Source organism: Salmo trutta, unplaced genomic scaffold (assembly GCF_901001165.1).
Source record: "Salmo trutta unplaced genomic scaffold, fSalTru1.1, whole genome shotgun sequence".
NCBI lineage: Eukaryota > Metazoa > Chordata > Actinopteri > Salmoniformes > Salmonidae > Salmo > Salmo trutta.
The window spans coordinates 74,213-95,399 of NW_021822746.1; the positions used below are offsets into that span (position 1 = coordinate 74,213).

The following is a 21,187-nucleotide window of genomic DNA, read 5'->3' on the forward strand; positions in this document are numbered from 1 at the left end:
GTACAAATCTTCTAAAAACAGGGATAGCATTTCTTGTATAATAAAACCATTATCCAAAACCATCTACAAAAACAGCTAAATATTCTTTATTGAAAAATAAATCTAGTCATAGCAGAAGAACCACACATGACATGTCTCTGAGAAATCACAGAAAAACAAATCAAATGAAACCAACTCAAATGGGGAACAAGAAACAGGCATGTACTGGTATATAATATATAGATATCTACAGTGCAGAATACGTCCAAATCAAGTCTTATAGTGTTGCAGAAAAATAAAATAATAAATAAAACATTTCAGGTAACTTTCCCCATATTTCCGGGTTCTCCAGGAATCCTGGTTGGAAGATGCTCGATTTTCTTCTTCTTCCCTCCAACCTGGATTTCTGGAGAATTTGGGAAAAAGTTACTTTTGCAACACTAAATCATACACAATTCCAACAGATACAGGAATGTTATGGTCAGGAGAGAGGACATAAACAATTATGTGATTGATGATTTTGTAATGTTTCATAACCAAGGGAAACAAGGGTTTGGACCATGGAAATAAACAACACTCTAGATATGTAGAACAAAAATATAAAACGCAACATGTAAAGTATTGGTCCCATGAGCTGAAATAAAAGATCCCAGAAATGTTCCATACGCACAAAAAGCTAATTTCTCTAATTTTGTACACTAATTTGTTTACATCCCTGTTAGTGAGCATTTCTCAGGTGTGGCATATCAAGAAGCTGATTAAACAAGAAGCTGATTAAACAGCATGATCATTACACATGTGCACCTTGTGCTGGGGGACAATAAAAGGCCACTATAAAGTGTGCGGTTAATCACACAACACAATGCCACAGATGTCTCAAGTTATGAGGGAGCGTGCAATTGGCATGCTGACTGCAGGAATGTCCACCAGAGCTGTTGCCAGAGAATGTAATGTTAATATCGCTACCATAACGTCATTGTGTTTTCATGTTGCGTTTATATTTTTGTTCAGTTGTGTCACAATAGAGGAATATTTTACATTCAAACAGAAATTAGGAGAATGAATTAATGTTCGTCTTTCATCAAGGCCATTGGAGAAACAGGACAAGTGATCAAATAGAGAGGCGAGAGGAGAAACAGAAAGGTGGGGTAGAAAAAGAAGCGATATTAACAGGAAGTCACCAAGTGCCTGAATTTAAGCCTCAGTCAGATAAATAACAACGTGATATAGTGAAAGCCTCGTCTGTAATGCAGTAGCTGGAATCATACCGGCATAGCAGACTTTACAAATCAGGATTATAAATAACATACATTGTGTATACATTTACATATGTAAACATTCTCCACCCTACTCTGACCACCTGACAGGCCACGGCATATTTTGGTTTGATACAGCATGCGTGGACGACATCCTGTTACTGTTTTGGTTTGACTTGTGCTGAGAGCTACAGTAAGTCCCAATGAACGCCAGGGAAACAGGAACTCACAGGACATAAGCAGTGAGAGCTGCTTGCATATTTGTTTTTCCTAGGAGGTTTTTGCCGCAGTCACAAAGTAAATTGTCTATATTATAAAAAAATTCATCAAAACAAATGTTATTTTTGGTGTTAATTTAAGGTTAGGCATAAGGTTAGCAGTGTGGTTAAGGTTAGGCATAAGGTTAGCAGTGTGGTTAAGGTTAGGCATAAGGTTAGCAGTGTGGTTAAGGTTAGGCATAAGGTTAGCAGTGTGGTTAAGGTTAGGATTAAAATAACATTTTAGGAAAACGAATTGAAGAAATGGGCAGGGTTTACGACTTCACGGCTGGGGTAACTAGTATCTCGCCCCAAAATCTCATAGGAAAAACTCATTTGCGAGCTTCTTAGCTTACACTTCTGGGGCGTGTTCATTAGGGTACACCATTGATAATAGCTTTGAAAACTTTTGTAACGTAAACCTAAATTGTTTGTTATTGGACCAGTACAGTTCAGAGAACACTCAGCACCATTAGGCTGTACCAGGTCTGCAGCCCTGTTATATTTTCTACAAAATGCCTCTATACCCTCCCTCCCTCCCTCCCTCCCTCCCTCCCTTCCTTCCTTCCTTCCTTCCTTCCTTCCTTCCTCCCTCCCTCCCTCCCTCCCTCCCTCCCTCCCTCCCTTCCTTCCTTCCTTCCTTCCTTCCTTCCTTCCTTCATAATTGTTCTGATTTGACACGGTCTGTTGACAGATGTGATGAAAGAAAACAACCACATGACAGACCAGATAGAAATCAAGAAAGGACTGAAGGATGAATTCAACAGGATCTCTGTCTTCAGGGTAACTAGAGGAATACGGCCCTGTACACTGACCCAGGCAAACAGGGGAGTCATTTCATTGGTTCCTTTTCGCCAGCAGAATCATGATAAACCGGGGAAAGATTGGTTTTGCTGCAAGCGTTGTACATAAAACGGTTGAACAGATTCAGCATTTTCAATAAAACAGCACCAACTCTTTTATTATACACATCGGATAGTCTAACAGAGGTTGTTTTTGGAGACTGACTTCCGCCCTCTTTGAAGCAGAGGCCCTGCCCTCACTGTTTCCTGCCCACTTCCTGGTTACGTCAATAGAACCCCAGGGCCACATTCAGCAGCCAAAACGTTGCAAATAGAAACACCAGAAATAGAGCCAACATGATTCCTTATTCTACAGGTCAGAGAGGCATGTTTGTTCTACATAGAAATATGCTATCTGAACGTTCCCAAACATTGCGTCTTGCTGAACGCGCACCCCCAGGGGGAATGGATCATTATCACTGTGGCAGATGAATTGTAAACAACAAGGCTGCGTTCAGCAGCGCACACTGTTGTGGAATGTTAAGATATATTTTTTGTAGAACTAACTCTGACCTGCAGGATAAGGAACCAAAACTCTCTTCATGAGATTTATGTCTGCAACGCTCCACAACGTTTGGTTTGCATACTGAATGAGGCTCAGATGTGTATTTGCATGTTACAAATATTAAGACGGAGCCAATGACCTGTCTTCCCGGCACAACGCCCCTCTACGTACAGCCCGTCTTCCCGGGACAACGCCCCTCTACGTACAGCCCGTCTTCCCGGCACAACGCCCCTCTACGTACAGCCCGTCTTCCCGGGACAACGCCCCTCTACGTACAGCCCGTCTTCCCGGGACAACGCCCCTCTACGTACAGCCCGTCTTCCCGGCACAACGCCCCTCTACGTACAGCCCGTCTTCCCGGCACAACGCCCCTCTACGTACAGCCCGTCTTCCCGGCACAACGCCCCTCTACGTACAGCCCGTCTTCCAGGCACAACGCCCCTCTACGTACAGCCCGTCTCCCCGGCACAACGCCCCTCTACGTACAGCCCGTCTTCCCGGCACAACGCCCCTCTACGTACAGCATATTAATTGATGCAAGTCGTTCCTGACCTGGGCACAGTGTATATATTTATGTAACTTCTTCAACATCCATCTCTTTCAACAGTAAAATACACCAAAACAAAATGGACTATAATTGCCACCCAATAAGAAGTTGTGCAGACAGTTGATTAATACATTAGTTGATAAATAAACACCTTATAAAACATACAGCTCTTCAGGCTAGATCGTCCTAGATGCAGATCAAATGTTACTTACATCAACATTCCAATAATGGAAATTCTCAGACATAAATTGAAGGAAATCTTACACCCGTCTTCCTATAAACCTTTAAGGCAGCGGTGGAATAGAACATACTGGATTTGACCTTTGACATGGTTTTCTTTACCATCTGACAAGAACGGTAATTATTGTGGATAAATAAAACAGTATCTCTCTCTGATCTACTCAGAAACAGGCAGTAAACACAGTTGCAAAACAAAAGCTTAAAAACATGAATGACCCACTAGCCAATCGCCTTGCTCACGGTTCTAGCTTTATCTTTGTTATAGTTTGTGGGGGGAGGGGTGTTCGATATGAAAATGACAGTGGTCCTTGTGAAAATATGCTATAACCAGCCATTTCAGCTTGACAGGTTCTTTGTTAGTGAAGATGGCTGCTTATAAGGAGGACCTGAAGCAACGCTGAACAGGGTTATTCCACAAACGTTTCTTTCGCATCCCTTTGATATTTAAGTAACAACTGTCCACCAACACTGTATTTTAACAGCCTTCTATATTAAATGAAGTGCCCTTTAATATAGACCACAAAACCTGACTTTTAATATGAAAAGACTTGCTACAGTGCCATAAAGTCAGTATTTTGGCATTTCCCTTTGACTTCTAGCAAGATTTTAACCCACTTAAAGCTGCAATCAGCAGTAGAAACAATACATTTAGTCCCCGCCCCTGTTTTGGTAAAAAGCTGAGGGACGGGGCTGAAGAAATGTAACCAGTCAACATCAGACAGGGCTACGGATGCAAGGACAGCTGAACACAGTGGTGGGACAGTTGAACTAAGCTCATGGAAGGTATTTATCAGTTCAATTCTTCAAGAATCAACAATGAATGTAGCAACTGCTGACCTTTAACCCCAAAAGTTTTCACCACCATTGTAAAGCCCTAGTCATGTTGTTGCTTTCACAAAGTCATTTCTAGAGATTAACTCATTTCATGTGATTAGGGATTTATTTTAAGGTAAACCCTGATTTTAAGGTCAACCCTGTTACGTGAACTGAACTCTGGCTTTAATATGGTGATCTGATTTTTTCCTAAAGAAACATTGAATAGTCCAGTCAGTGTAAAAGCAGGTGAGCTGGTCCTGCTCTTTCTGTACATTCTCTGGTGTTGTGTAAAACTGAGCAGGTTGAGCATAACACGGTACATGTTGCCCAGAAATATAGATATTTTTTAAAGAAAGCTTGTATTCAATTGCCCCTCCCTGTTGCATACAACACGTTTCCATTCCTCCTGTCACAAAGATATTTATGGCTGATTTAAGATGAACTCGTCAACCCCGTTTCTTTATTTGGCTCTTACTATAGTCACTGTTTTACAGCCACTGTTTTACAGCCACTGTTTTACAGTCACTGTTTTACAGCCACTGTTTTACAGCCTTTATAAAGCTCTTTGTGACGTCAGACACACGGTGTTAAAGTATTATCATGAAGGTCCATCCGTCAGATCTCTTCAGACTGGAAGATGTTTGGTTTTTTAAGTTAAACATGTGCTCTTTTTTATTTATGTTCCCAAGTTACATTATCCAAGAGGGACGACCAAACATCTTTTTGGACATTTCTATCTAGCACGGCCCAGACCAGCTGAGCACTCATCCATTAGCCTGGTTCCAGATCCGTTTGTGCCAGTCTTGCCAACTCTTATGGTCATTTTCACACCAAACAACCAACAGATCTGGGATCAGGCTGCTCATTCACACAACCTCTAACCCCTGATAATACAGCATGGTACAGGCTCTGTGCCGTCAGACACAGTGGGGAATCATGAAAGGTCCATCAGACTTTACCATCATAACACCATCATGACCATTTAGAAAGCTCAGAGACACGTTGGTCTGCCATTGTACCGCCATCACAATCACACCATCTTTATCTTGGGATTCAAAACCTGAAATGTTTATCCAAGATTCAACTCTGAAGATGGTAAACTAACACCAACAACCATGATAATAACATTAAAGCTGCCAATGTTCCACTGACCCTCCGAGAGTAATAATCCTACCCTCAAAACGGTGTCTGACCTGTAGAACATAACAACCCTACCAAGTGTCACAAAACAGTGGCCACTGACCTCTCACAGAGTTACTATAACAACCAACATAACAAAATGGCTGCCTGTCGTGGTGTCTGGTCCAGGCAGTTAGCGACAGTTTAAGTCACCCGTCTTCCCTGGTTACTGACAGCTCAAATCAAAGATGGCCACAGACACCCGTTGTCCCCGGTTTCTGATAGCTCAAGTCAAAATGGACACCGGCTGGGTAGTTACTGACAGGTCAAGTTGGGGTCATTGAGCCAGGCCCAGATCTGGATCATCTCCTGCGGTGTCCGGCTGTGCACCAGCATCAGACCCTTATAGGCACACGGGTTCCTCCTGTACTTCTCCTCAATGTCAAACGTCTTAAAGCCTTTATGTTTCTCTGGCCCAAGCGCCAGTTTCCTCAGACACATCCCTGTGTAAACGTCATCGATGGGGTAGAGCGGTACGTGCTGCGATGCCCCGTGCAGCCGCCTGGCCAGGTCCCCGGAGTACAGATACCCCCCTCCACCCGCGTATGGCGGGTACGTGCCAACGAACAAACTCTCTGGGATGAAGTACTTGACCTTTTTATTCCTGTTTGGCCCTGCGTTGGTGATCACATCCCCTACAAACAGGTCCCTTGCCCGGGGCCCCGACAGGCCCTTGAGGAAGGCCAGGATCCTCAACGTATTGACAAAGACGTCATCGTCCCCTTTAAAGATGAACTGAGCTCCAGGGCAGCGCGTGGTCATCCAGTCCAGGAAGAGCACCTCCTTGACGGTCAGGTTGAAGAACGAGTCCCGGTAGTCCCACTGGGGGTAGAGTTAAAACAATTTTTTTTACAAAAAAAAAAAAATACAGATTTGAGTATTTTGTTCATTATTCCACTGTTTATCCAATCCCATTTTATATGTCAGCATACTTGAAGATAGTCTGAGTATCCCTGTGTCCCAGAGTGTCACTCACCAATACTGCAACATTTGACAAGACATACAGGTGAAGTGGGAAGTTTACATACACTTAGGTTGGAGTCATTAAAACTCGTTTTTCAACCACTCCACACATTTCTTGTTAACAAACTATAGTTTTGGAAAGTCAGTTAGGACATCTACTTTCTGCATGACACAAGTCATTTTTCCAACAATTGTTTACAGACACATTATTTCACTTATAATTCACTGTATCACAATTCCAGTGGGTCAGAAGTTACCATACACTAAGTTGACTGTGCCTTTAAACAGCTTGGAAAATTCCAGAAAGTGATGTCATGGCTTTAGAAGCTTCTGATAGGCTAATTGACATCATTTGAGTCAATTGGAAGTGTACCTGTGGATGTATTTCAAGGCCTACCGTCAAACTCAGTGCCTCTTTGCTTGACATCATGGGAAAATCAAAAGAAATCAGGCAAGACCTCAGAAAATAAATTGTAGACCTCCACAAGTCTGGTTCAGCCTTGGGAGCAATTTCCAAACACCTGAAGGTACCACATTCATCTGTACAAACAATAGTACGCAAGTGTAAACACCATGGGACCACGCAGCCGTCATACCGCTCAGGAAGGAGACACGTTCTGTCTCCTAGAGATGAACATACTTTGGTGAGAAAAGTGCAACTCAATCCCAGAACAGCAGCAAAGGACCTTGTGAAGATGCTTGAGGAAACAGGTACAAAAGTATCTATATCCACAGTAAAACGAGTCCTATATCGACATAACCTGAAAGGCCGCTCAGCAAGGAAGAAGCCACTGCTCCAAAACCGCCATAAAAAAGTCAGACTACGGTTTGCAACTGCACATGGGGACAAAGATCGTGCTTTTTGGAGAAATGTCCTCTGGTCTGATGAAACAAAAATAGAACTGTTTGTGGGTAAAACTGAAAAAGTGTGTGAGGAAGGAGGCCTACAAATGTGACTCAGTTATACCAGCTGTCAGGAGGAATGGGCCCAACTTATTGTGGGAAGCTTATGGAAGACTCCCCGAAGCATCTGACCCAAGTTAAACAATTTAAAGGCAATGCTACCAAATACTAATTGAGTGTATGTAAACTTCTGACCCACTGGGAATGTGATGAAAGAAATAAAAGCTGAAATAAATCGTTCTCTCTACTATTATTCTGACATTTCACATTCTTAAAATAAAGTGTTGATCCTAACTGACCTAAGACAGGGACTTTTTACTAGGATTAAATGTCAGGAATTGTGGAAAAACTGAGTTTAAATGTATTTGGCTAAGGTGTATGTAAACTTCTGACTTCCAACTGTATTACAGATCAAAACCAACATTGTGGACCACTCAGTGAGTTCAAAAGACATACATTACCACACAAATCCGATATTATATTTAAAAACACCCCCCTTGTCGATTGATGAACCGGTGCGTCAATCTAACATAATAAAATAAATCCCCATCAAAATCTGCCAGTTTCAGATGGAGATCTGTTTTTCACAAAAAAAGGGGTTTCAAAATGTAAAAACAACAAATATCTAACATTTCCTGAGCTTTCTTATAGCTCCTTGATATCAGACAGACCCTTCAAAACCTTGTTCGTTATGATTAGTTTGACTGTCTTTTCAAATACAATATTTTATCAAATCATTTTTAAAATATATATTTTTTTATACCTAAAGGGGTCCTAAAATTAAAAAAACAAATAGCTAAATGATCCATGGTATGACCATCTTAAAACAATTCTATATCAGCTTTTAAACCCCACCCCCTCCCAATGTTTTAGGCTGTTTTCACAAAGTCCTCTTTAAAGTAACCAATCCCAGTCCTCTTTAAAGTAACCAATCCCAGTCCTCTTTAAAGTAACCAATCATAATAAAGGCTGAAGAAAAGCTAAAGCCTCCGTTGTCTTACTACTCACACTGCCCTTGTATGAGGATGCCACTGGGAAAGAAATTCCACAAATTACATGTTAACAAGGCACACCTGTTAACTGAAACGCATTCCTGCCTCATGAAACTGCAAAGCTGTCGAGGCAAAGGGTGGCTACTTTGTTTAATACTTTTTTGGTTACTACATGATTCCATATGTGTTATTTCATAGTTTTGATGTCTTCACTATTATTCTACAATGTAGAAAATAGTAAAAATAAAGAAAAACCCTGGAATGAGTAGATGCGTCCAGACTTTTGACTGGTACTGTATATTGACACCCGGAGGACGTTAACCTGTATATTATTGACACCCGGAGCACGTTAACCTGTATATTATTGACACCCGGAGGACGTTAACCTGTATATTATTGACACCCGGAGCACGTTAACCTGTATATTATTGACACCCGGAGCACGTTAACCTGTATATTATTGACACCCGGAGCACGTTTACCTGTATATTATTGACACCCGGAGCACGTTAACCTGTATATTATTGACACCCGGAGCACGTTAACCTGTATATTATTGATACCTGGAGCACGTTAACCTGTATATTGTTGACACCTGTATATTATTGATACCCGGAGCACGTTAACCTGTATATTATTGACACCCGGAGGACGTTAACCTGTATATTATTGACACCCGGAGGACGTTAACCTGTATATTATTGACACCCGGAGGACGTTAACCTGTATATTATTGACACCTGTATATTATTGACACCTGTGTATTATTGACACCCGGAGCACGTTAACCTGTATATTATTGATACCCGGAGGACGATAACCTGTATATTATTGACACCTGTATATTATTGACACCTGTATATTATTGACACCCGGAGCACGTTAACCTGTATATTATTGATACCCGGAGGACGTTAACCTGTATATTATTGACACCCGGAGGACGTTAACCTGTATATTATTGACACCCGGAGGACGTTAACCTGTATATTATTGACACCTGTATATTATTGACACCTGTATATTATTGACACCTGTATATTATTGACACCCGGAGCACGTTAACCTGTATATTATTGATACCCGGAGGACGATAACCTGTATATTATTGACACCTGTATATTATTGACACCCGGAGGACGTTAACCTGTATATCATTGACACCCGGAGGATGTTAACCTGTATATTATTGACACCTGTATATTATTGACACCTGTATATTATTGACACCCGGAGCACGTTAACCTGTATATTATTGATACCCGGAGGACGATAACCTGTATATTATTGACACCCGGAGCACGTTAACCTGTATATTATTGACACCCGGAGGACGTTAACCTGTATATTATTGATACCCGGAGGACGTTAACCTGTATATTATTGACACCCGGAGCACGTTAACCTGTATATTATTGATACCCGGAGGACGTTAACCTGTATATTATTGACACCCGGAGGACGTTTACCTGTATATTATTGACACCCGGAGGACGTTTACCTGTATATTATTGACACCCGGAGGACGTTTACCTGTATATTATTGACACCCGGAGGACGTTTACCTGTATATTATTGACACCCGGAGGACGTTTACCTGTATATTATTGACACCCGGAGGACGTTTACCTGTATATTATTGACACCCGGAGGACGTTTACCTGTATATTATTGACACCCGGAGGACGTTAACCTGTATATTATTGACACCCGGAGGACGTTAACCTGTATATTATTGATACCTGGAGGATGTTAACCTGTATATTATTGACACCCGGAGGACGTTAACCTGTATATTATTGATACCCGGAGGACGTTAACCTGTATATTATTGATACCCGGAGGACGTTAACCTGTATATTATTGATACCCGGAGGACGTTAACCTGTATATTATTGACACCCGGAGGACGTTAACCTGTATATTATTGATACCCGGAGGACGTTAACCTGTATATTATTGATACCTGTAGGATGTTAACCTGTATATTATTGATACCTGGAGGATGTCGCGGTGGTGAGCGTTCTCATAGCGCAGCATCTCTGACAGATCTGGGTGGTGGTCCACGGCCGTGGTGTTGCCGAGCAGGAACACCGTGACAACCGTCCGGTTGGCGAGGACGCCGGCTCGACCCCACGACTGGCGGATGGCCTGGCGGCGGTCAAAGTGCGGAGCAAGGGATTTGACAGCCAGTAGGAGGAAGGGCGGCTCCCCTGTCCGGGTCTTTTGGCAGACGTGAGGCTGGTCAACCACTAGAGAGTACGACCGACAGCGCATGTAGAGCAGGAAGTCTTTAAAACGGGGAGGTAGGGAATTGTAGTCTTTCACGTGAGTGGTGACTCTGTAGTCCGGTTGGCAGGGGTCAGGGTTCAGCCCCGTGTCGTTGAGCCAATCAGGGACAGGTCTGACATCATCATCATCGCTAGTGTTGTTACTATTGGAGGCGGCGAGGATGGGGTTGTGTTGGAGGTCCAGTCTCTGTTGCTGGCGGTTCCAGTAGGCCTGACTAGGAGCCAGTTTGGACCAGAAGCGCTTGGAGGGGACAAGGACCTTGAATGGAGGAAGGAAGGACGAAATTAATAAATAAATTGTGTCCTAAACCGAGAACAACAATACATACATAAAAAATTATTAAAAAAGACAATTGAACACAGATGATACGACACAATTCAACAATTAAAGCCCTGTGCAGTCTTTTTAAATCATAAGTACGTTTAATAAATCACTGTTTATTTCATGAAAGTAACTCCAAATATATGTTTAATTATTTATTTCCCCCGACCCTCCTTTTGCTATGGAACTGCTGAGTCTGATCGAGTGGGCGTGTTGACTCCAGAGATCCTACCCTGCTGACCCCTTCAAAGAAAGAGGATACATATGCAAATAAGAGATGACTGGTCATAGGTCAGAATAATCAGATCAGATTGTGATGTCATGCTGAGGACCAAAAACTCCATCCCACCTAAACATGCAAAATAAATCCAAGCATTAATTAATGTTTTAAAAGCTCTTACACAAAGGGCATTATCATAATTTTCACAATTTCAGTGTGATTTCATCCTCCAAGTGAAACATGGTTATATTGTGGAAATATTACTAAAACACAGACAAGTCAACAGGCCCCGTCGTATTCACAAAGTGTAGAATCAGTTAAGTCTTTTAGATTAGTGGTTTTCAGACCTCACCTCAGGGACTCCCAGCCATTCCAACACAGGAGGTTGGTGGCACCTTAATTGGGGAGGACAGGCTCGTGGTAATGGCTGGAGCGGAATCAGTGGAATGGTTTTAAATACATGGTTTCCAGGTGTTTGATGCCGTTCCATTTGCTCCATCCCAGCCATTATTATGAGCTGTCCTCCCCTCATCAGCCTCCACTGCATTCCATGTATGCGTGTGTCTAGATATGACACTTACATGCGATTTCTGCTATCAGAATACAAGGATCACATTGAAAATACGGGTGTAAACGCACAACTGGCTTTGTGGTCTGACTGTGTTCCGATCTAGCCACTTCAGGAGGTTTTGGACGTTGTTACGTACGCCTGTTGGAGGGAACGCAACACCCTGCTACATCTCAACTCCCGGTGGATTGAAACAGTATGGTGATCGTAGGTGCAGGGAAGGACGACAGAGGCAGAGAAAATACTGTTTAACAGGGAATTTATTCTTCCTTCACACAGTAAGGTGGGGAAAAGGGTCTGGATGGAACCAAAGCAAAGAAAGTTAAAGCTAGAGTCCCCTCTCCTACCTGACCTGCCTTCCCACTTCTCACCTAACCTTAAGCACCACCTGGCGCGCTAACCAACATACAGGTGGTGGTTCACCCAGGTCTCACCTAACCTTAAGCACCACCTGGCGCGCTAACCAAAATACAGGTGGTGGTTCACCCAGGTCTTACCTAACCTTAAGCACCACCTGGCGTGCTAACCAACATACAGGTGGTGGTTCATCCAGGTCTTACCTAACCTTTAGCACCACCTGGCGCTCTAACCAACATACAGGTGGTTCACCCAGGTCTCACCTAACCTTAAGCACCACCTGGCGCGCTAACCAAAATACAGGTGGTGGTTCACCCACTTCTTACCTAACCTTTAGCACCACCTGGCGCGCTAACCAACATACAGGTGGTGGTTCACCCAGGTCTTACCTAGTGTGCATAGACAGATTCAATACTACGGGTCACGTATGCCCGCAGGCCTCTTGCCTAAACGTTCCCAAGGTGCGTCCCCCCCGAACAAATGAAACAGAAAAATTACTAATACTTTAAGTGAACAATTTCAAAAACCAAAAACACTAAGTCCTATTGGCATACACATACCCCAGAAGGAGCGGCTACAAAATAATATCCACAAAACTTTTACTGACCGCCACAATCAACACAGGACATAAAAAGAAGCTATTTTCCCCTGATGAAGGAACACTGGTTTATCAAGCTGGAGAAGGAGTTAGTAATGGCAGAGACAACTGTATCCCCTGACGAGAGGGAGGGGTCAGAGCTCAATCCGCCATGGGGCTGACCAATCAGCTGCTTAGAATCCAGGAAGCCATTTCCTGAAATGAACATACAAACCTACAACAACACAGAAACTGGGGAACGTAACAGACGTGAATCAGGCTACCGAAAAGCGCGTACAGTGGACACTGTTGGTAGAATGCATAGTGGAAATGGAATATAGAGCAGGAAAAGGGGATTGGGACACACTGTAAACCCAGTAGACACATTTACATGTGTCCAGAATTCTGATCAGAATACTAAAGCTGCATGAACTGTCAAGTCTAGACGCCTCCAATCAACAGTTAATCATCAAGCCCTTGATTAGTGTGAATCAGGGGAGCTAGTTCAGTCATACAAAAACATAGTGGAACTTCTGGGGGTCCCCGAGGAGAGGTTTGAGAAGCACTGTTCTACATCACCATGAATATTGTTGTGTCCGCTCTCATCCTGTCACCCCCCCACCTGTTGTCCTCCCCCTCCTCACCTAGTGGCGTCCCTTGTCCTGTCCCCTCCTCACCTAGTGGCGTCCCTTGTCCTGTCCCCTCCTCACCTAGTGGCGTCCCTTGTCCTGTCCCCTCCTCACCTAGTGGCGTCCCTTGTCCTGTCCCCTCCTCACCTAGTGGCGTCCCTTGTCCTGTCCCCTCCTCACCTAGTGGCTGCCCTTGTCCTGTCCCCTCCTCACCTAGTGGCGTCCCTTGTCCTGTCCCCTCCTCACCTAGTGGCGTCCCTTGTCCTGTCCCCTCCTCACCTAGTGGCGTCCCTTGTCCTGTCCCCTCCTCACCTAGTGGCGTCCCTTGTCCTGTCCCCTCCTCACCTAGTGGTGTCCCTTGTCCTGTCCCCTCCTCACCTAGTGGTGCCCCCTCCTCCCCTTGTCCTGTCCCCTCTCACCTTGTTGTGTCCCTTGTCCTGTCCCCTCTCACCTTGTTGTGTCCCTTGTCCTGTCCTCCTCTGTGGAACACTAGGATGAAGATGAAGAGATTGACCGTCATCAATGTCACCAGAAATTTCAGCTTCCTCCTCAGGCCCGCCATGACCTCTAGCTACGACCTCTGATCTCTAGCCACCTAGAGGGAAGGAGAGGGGAGAGATAGATGAGGGAGAGCGAGATATGAGGGACACATTAAAGTTTGTTTATTTGTCATATACACAATGCAACAAAATGCTTAACACACACGAATTAGTGGTGAACTCTTCATTAAAACATGTAATAGGATGGAAATCTCCCCTCAGTTAATATGACCAGTTAGTGTAAAAACACATGACTACAGACAGCCCACATTTCCTTCTACTTTAAGGCCTCACTTCAAGAGAACACGGGTCTCTAAGAATCAACGCTCCAGAATAATGTCTAACCATTTCCACAGACTGCATGAGCAACTTGAGCTGAATGGTAATCAGACTGCAAATCTACAATTTATTCAAATCTACTATTTATTTATTCAAATCTACAATTTATTCAAACTCTGCTTGACTCTAAGATGGAGACTTCTGGGACAGTGAACATTTGAAATATTTATTTTGAAATGGCCAGAAAGTCTTTCAAGACAGTTGGAAAGTTTATTTAGGGAAATTCAATGTTTCTAGGCAGTGAATCACTGATCATGTGCTTTATATTCCAGAGAGCCCTCATGATCCTAATCTGTGGTCCTGGTCTGACTGATGACAACTGCACAACCTAGGAGAGATACTGGTTTGGCTTCCAACCATGCAAGAGCACAGCTGATTCAGCCAACCAAGGTGGAATCATAACCACAAGGATGTGGGGGCACACACATACCCCCCCCTTCCCTCCCTAAACCTCCCCCTCTCCCCTAAACACCCCCTCACTAATCTGGACCTCATCTCAGAGTGACTCAACAGGTTGAATAAGAGAGGATGGGATCCTGGAGATTTTGGCTTTTCAAAACAGAGTTAAACCCTTATAGACCCACTCCTTTTTCACTGGTTACTACATTTACTAGTTATTACCTCTACTGACACCATCACCGGGTTACTACATTTACTAGTTATTATCAGCACTGACACCATCACCGGGTTACTACATTTACTAGTTATTACCTCTACTGACACCATCACCGGGTTACTACATTTACTAGTTATTATCAGCACTGACACCATCACCGGGTTACTACATTTACTAGTTATTACCTCTACTGACACCATCACCGGGTTACTACATTTACTAGTTATTACCTCTACTGACACCATCACTGGGTTACTACATTTACTAGTTATTACCTCTACTGACACCATCACCGGGTTACTACATTTACTAGTTATTACCTCTACTAACACCATCACCGGGTTACTACATTTACTAGTTATTACCTCTACTAACACCATCACCGGGTTACTACATTTACTAGTTATTACCTCTACTGACACCATCACCGGGTTACTACATTTACTAGTTATTACCTCCACTGACACCATCACCGGGTTACTACATTTACTAGTTATTACCTCTGCTGACACCATCACCGGGTTACTACATTTACTAGTTATTACCTCTACTGACACCATCACTGGGTTACTACATTTACTAGTTATTACCTCTACTGACACCATCACTGGTTACTACATTTACTAGTTATTACCTCTACTGACACCATCACTGGTTACTACATTTACTAGTTATTACCTCTACTGACACCATCACCGGGTTACTACATTTACTAGTTATTATCAGCACTGACACCATCACTGGTTACTACATTTACTAGTTATTACCTCTACTGACACCATCACCGGGTTACTACATTTACTAGTTATTACCTCTACTGACACCATCACCGGGTTACTACATTCACTAGTTATTATCAGCACTGACACCATCACTGGTTACTACATTTACTAGTTATTACCTCTACTGACACCATCACTGGTTACTACATTTACTAGTTATTACCTCTACTGACACCATCACTGGTTACTACATTTACTAGTTATTACCTCTACTGACACCATCACTGGGTTACTACATTTACTAGTTATTACCTCTACTGACACCATCACTGGGTTACTACATTTACTAGTTATTACCTCTACTGACACCATCACCGGGTTACTACATTTACTAGTTATTACCTCTACTGACACCATCACTGGTTACTACATTTACTAGTTATTACCTCTACTGACACCATCACCATGTTACTACATTTACCTCTACTGACACCATCACTGGGTTACTACATTTACTAGTTATTATCAGCACTGACACCATCACCGGTTACTACATTTACTAGTTATCTGCACTGACACCAGTGAAATGCAAAAGTGGGTGAATCATTTGCATTTATGCTGAGGCTAAATGTTTGCTTTGATTTTGTTGAAAAGAACAGTGTTGTATTGAACTGCTGCTAAGACCTGGTCACCACCTGGTCGGCATCACAAAAAAAAGACAGGATTCCTGTTCTGACTAAATCAAATATTTACCTTCTTCTCTTGCTATTGGAGTTGGAATGAGCAGAACAACCCACATGAGCAAGGCTGAAAGCAGGCTCTCTCCCTCCCCCTCTAACCCTTCTCAGAGGCCTTCTCTCATTGAAACACAATGACCTCTTATCCACCATAATCCTCCCCCTTCTCTTCTTTACCTCTATTTCTGATTTCTTCCTCTCACTACTTCCAGGTGTCCTTTATCTTGCTTCCTCATCTCTCCCTCATTCTACCCTTTCACTGTCTTGTGTTTCAGTTCTGCTGCCTCCTAGCAACAATGCTGCACCAGTGCCTTCAGGTCCCCTTGTGTCCTCTCACCCTCCCTCTCACCCTCCTTCTCACCCTCCCTCTCACCCTCCCTCTCACCCTCCCTCTCACCCTCCCTCTCACCCTCCCTCTCATCCTCCCTCTCATCCTCCCTCTCACCCTCCCTCTCATCCTCCCTCTCATCCTCCCTCTCATCCTCCCTCTCTTCTTCATTCTCTCAGCCATCCTCCCCTCACACCTATAGTACACAAGCAATCTTTATTGCATTGACTGCCTACTGTTCTTTTACCTGTGTAGGTGGAGTGTGTTTCAGGCAGTATGTGTGTGAGTGACCATAACAGCTGGTTTTACCTGTGCGGCGGGTGGAGTCTCTCTCTCTCTGTGTGTGTGTGTGTGTGTGTGTGTAACAGGAGTAGGTCTTACCTGTGCGGCGGGTGGAGTGTGTCAGCCTTCACTGTCCTCTCAGTCTGGCCTCACAGCTCTTAACCCATACTGAGTCCCACCCCCTGGGGAACAGCAGCCAATGGGACACAGAGGGGGGAGGGGTGTGGCAGCAACCTGTAGGAAAGAAAGACCAGCTGGGTGTCAACACCTCACGATAGAGACGACCAGGAACAGAAAGACCAGCTGGGTGTCAACACCTCACGATAGAGATGACCAGCAGGAACAGAAAGACCAGCTGGGTGTCAACACCTCACGATAGAGACGACCAGCAGGAACAGAAAGACCAGCTGGGTGTCAACACCTCACGATAGAGACGACCAGGAACAGAAAGACCAGCTGGGTGTCAACACCTCACGATAGAGACGACCAGGAACAGAAAGACCAGCTGGGTGTCAACACCTCACGATAGAGATGACCAGCAGGAACAGAAAGACCAGCTGGGTGTCAACACCTCACGATAGAGACGACCAGCAGGAACAGAAAGACCAGCTGGGTGTCAACACCTCACGATAGAGACGACCAGCAGGAACAGAAAGACCAGCTGGGTGTCAACACCTCACGATAGAGACGACCAGCAGGAACAGAAAGACCAGCTGGGTGTCAACACCTCACGATAGAGACGACCAGGAACAGAAAGACCAGCTGGGTGTCAACACCTCACGATAGAGACGACCAGGAACAGAAAGACCAGCTGGGTGTCAACACCTCACGATAGAGACGACCAGGAACAGAAAGACCAGCTGGGTGTCAACACCTCACGATAGAGATGACCAGGAACAGAAAGACCAGCTGGGTGTCAACACCTCACGATAGACTACCAGGAAACAGTAGGAGAGACACCGTGTTCACAACTAAGCTATTCTCAAAACACACACAGAACGAGATGGAGGCAAATATTATTCCCACCCAAGGCCTCAGACGAGTCTTGCCTTGTGGATTTGTTGCATCATTTCTTTCATTCTACCCCTGCTGAGGGCTTCTGTTATTGACAATCAGACATTCTGTGGACTCTCATTTCAGTGCCACCTAGACATGTTGCATGATGGTCCTGTTCTCATGCTCTACAGCGGGGTACAGAGAACTGTGATAATCATTAACTTATTGGCTTTCTGAGCAAACAAGAAGGGTCAGTAAGAAGAAAAAGCAGGCAGCAGCTCACACACTGTGGGACATGTGAAAAGTGACCCCAGGACAGTCCCGTGATCCTGTTACCCATGTTAATCCCTACTAGGCTTGGGAGGTATCCAGACTGTCATACCGACCTTGTGCCGTAATGGGATATCTGGTAATACCGGCACTGAACACTAGGGGGTGCTACTGTAATCCAAAGGTTAGCAATGCTAACAAGTGATGTAAAATCCCATAGAGAATGCTAACTAAATGGTAATGAGCGCAATGATTAGCAGGACAGACATCCCAGCTCAAAGTTATACAAGGAACTCAAAAATGCTACTCGCAGATTGCTGCACACACACAAAACAACTAGACAGGAAGGCTCTTGATCCAGGAGGGGATAATCTGCTGTTACCAAGCGAAACTTGATTTTGGAAGAAGCTAACCACTTAGCTAGATAGCTACTAAATTAGCAATCCAAAATGCACAACGGCAGAGCATTTAGCACATTTTAGACAGTTATCAACTAATCTAGCTGGCAAACATTAACATTAACCATTAACGTAATGTAACTACATCACAACAGTGAGTGTCTCAAGGCTTCGGTCTCTCGTTGTCTGCTTGTAAACAAACACCACATGACGGGGGATTGGCGCTAAGCTTCATAATGAAAAATAGTGATCTGTGAAATGAAGGACACAATCTTCTTTATCTCCTAAAGCATTTCACAAGCTGACTTCAGGTATTTACTTAAAAAGCACTCACAATTATAAAAATAATACTTTAAAATAAATACTTAACATTATTGACGGTATTGGACAAATCTTTCCTTTGGCCATTTCCAAATACCCCAGTATACCGCCCAGGCCTAAAGCCTACTATGCTTGTGTATATGTATAACCCTACTGTACGTGTGTATAACCCTACTATACGTGTGTATAACCCTACTATACGTGTGCATAACCCTACTATACGTGTGCATAACCCTACTATACGTGTGCATAACCCTACTATACGTGTGCATAACCCTACTATACGTGTGCATAACCCTACTATACGTGTGCATAACCCTACTATACGTGTGCATAACCCTACTATACATGTGCATAACCCTACTATACATGTGTATATGTATGGTATGAAGAGATGAGCGAGGTCCATAAATGACGAAGGGTGACAGAGAGACGTAGGCCGAGGTCTAGGTTTGTGTCAGCACACCAAAATGTGTAGAGTGGACAACACTATTCACACTGTCAGACTGATGGCAGTGAGTCAGACACTCTCACCCCCCTGAGATGTTTTGTGAATTTAGGCAAAGACCTATTTCCATTCTAGTCCCCACCTAGTTGTCCCCCCCATGTCCATGGATTGTTAGCTAGCGGTGGCTAAAGTTAGCTGAAGTTTGTAATGACTGTTTAAAGAGAACTGAACCATGGATGACAGTTTCTCCTGGTTCATCTACTACCTTCAGGATGAGGAACCATCTAACGGCAAGTTGTAAAATAGTCAACTAGTCCTTTCTGGAGACCCGAGAGACATTACTGTAACGTAAACTTGAGCATTTCTTCCGTCTCGACCACTACCTCCGGAGGTTATGGGTGAGCCTTCCTCCAGTCACTCCCCTCAGAGCAGGGCAGCGGAAACAGAACGGTCTCATTGAGCACAACACTCCTACAGTAAAAATCTTAATAGCAGAGTAAATGTTTTTGAAACAGCTGAAAATGTATAGATATGAGAGTTGTTTTATTGAGATTTTAACTGAAATTGCAGTAACAGCCTGTTACATTCGGACATTTTTGCAGTAGCTTAAAAAACCAAAAAGAGTCACCGGTGTTTTGTCTGGCTGCAGTGAGCCATGTAAAACAGCTGTCAACTCACACCGAATTACCCACGCTTTCAGTCAGAGCTTACTTTACCATATGTAATGACTTGCATGATGATACAAATGAAGCCTGGTTTGTTCTAATGTTGTAAGGTAGGCCTACTGTACTTTATATTTGTATTTCTTTCCCTCTCTCGGAGGACCTGAGCCCTAGGAACATGCCTCAGGACTACCTGACATGACGACCCCTTGCTGTACCCAGTCCACCTGGCCGTGCTGCTGCTCCAGTTTCAACTGTTCTGCCTGCGGCTATGGAACCCTGACCTGTTCACTGGACGTGCTACCTGTCCCAGATCTGCTGTTTTCAACTCTCTAGAGACAGCAGGAGCGGTAGAGATACTCTCAATGATCGGCTATGAAAAGCCAACTGACATTTACTCCTGAGGTGCTGACTTGTTACACCCTCGACAATTGTGAATATTATTATTTGACCATGCTGGTCATTTATGAACATCTTGGCCATGTGCTGTTATAATCTCCACCCGGCACAGCCAGAAGAGGACTGGCCACCCCTCATAGCCTGGTTCCTCTCTAGGTTTCTTCCTAGGTTTTGGCCTTTCTAGAGAGTTTTTCCTAGCCACTGTGCTTCCACACCTACATTGCTTGCTGTTTGGGGTTATAGGCTGGGTTTCTGTACAGCACTTTGAGATATCAGCTGATGTAAGAAGGGCTATATAAATACATTTGATATGAGAGGGGGAGTTAATCATTCATTTTTGATCGGCTAACGTTACTTGATGAAGACGTTGTTCGCTGTAGTAACTGTGCTCTCGTCTTGAAAAAGTAATGTGTGTAACGTTAGCAACAGGAATATAAAACCTTTAATTGTTTGCACATGCTTGTGAATTGTTGCGTTATTCAAGAGTGTTATATGGTTGAGATGAAAAGTTGTTTGCATAGCGGAATAGTTTGTTGTTAGCATGCTTAGCTACTGGCTAGTTACCTACGTTACTGGGATATTTACATTACATTTTAAACTACAGTGCAAGAATGTCCGTTTCCAAGCTCCCAAACTCTCTCTCGGCAGGCACATGACAGTCCGTTGCTAATGTAAATTGAAAATGTT

General features: G+C 43.7%; 1 protein-coding gene across 5 annotated transcripts in view; it reads right to left on the reverse strand.

Annotated features, from left to right (window-relative positions):
- Window positions 1-21,187, reverse strand: part of LOC115184140 (N-acetyllactosaminide beta-1,3-N-acetylglucosaminyltransferase 2) — a 57,281-nt gene that overhangs the window by 24,503 nt on the left and 11,591 nt on the right. For 3 of the 5 annotated variants that reach the window (XM_029745129.1, XM_029745128.1, XM_029745131.1), the window contains exons 2-5: window positions 17,106-17,240; window positions 13,895-14,038; window positions 10,478-11,029; window positions 4,068-6,443 (exon numbers count right to left, since the gene is read on the reverse strand). In XM_029745129.1, coding sequence (XP_029600989.1) covers window positions 5,877-6,443; window positions 10,478-11,029; window positions 13,895-14,005 — 1,230 coding nt within the window. In that variant the 5' untranslated portion in view covers window positions 14,006-14,038; window positions 17,106-17,240 and the 3' untranslated portion in view covers window positions 4,068-5,876. Of the gene's footprint in view, window positions 1-4,067; window positions 6,444-10,477; window positions 11,030-13,894; window positions 14,039-17,105; window positions 17,241-18,032; window positions 18,054-21,187 lie in introns of those variants that run through there. The other 2 variants (XM_029745130.1, XM_029745132.1) reach the window with 2 other exon arrangements.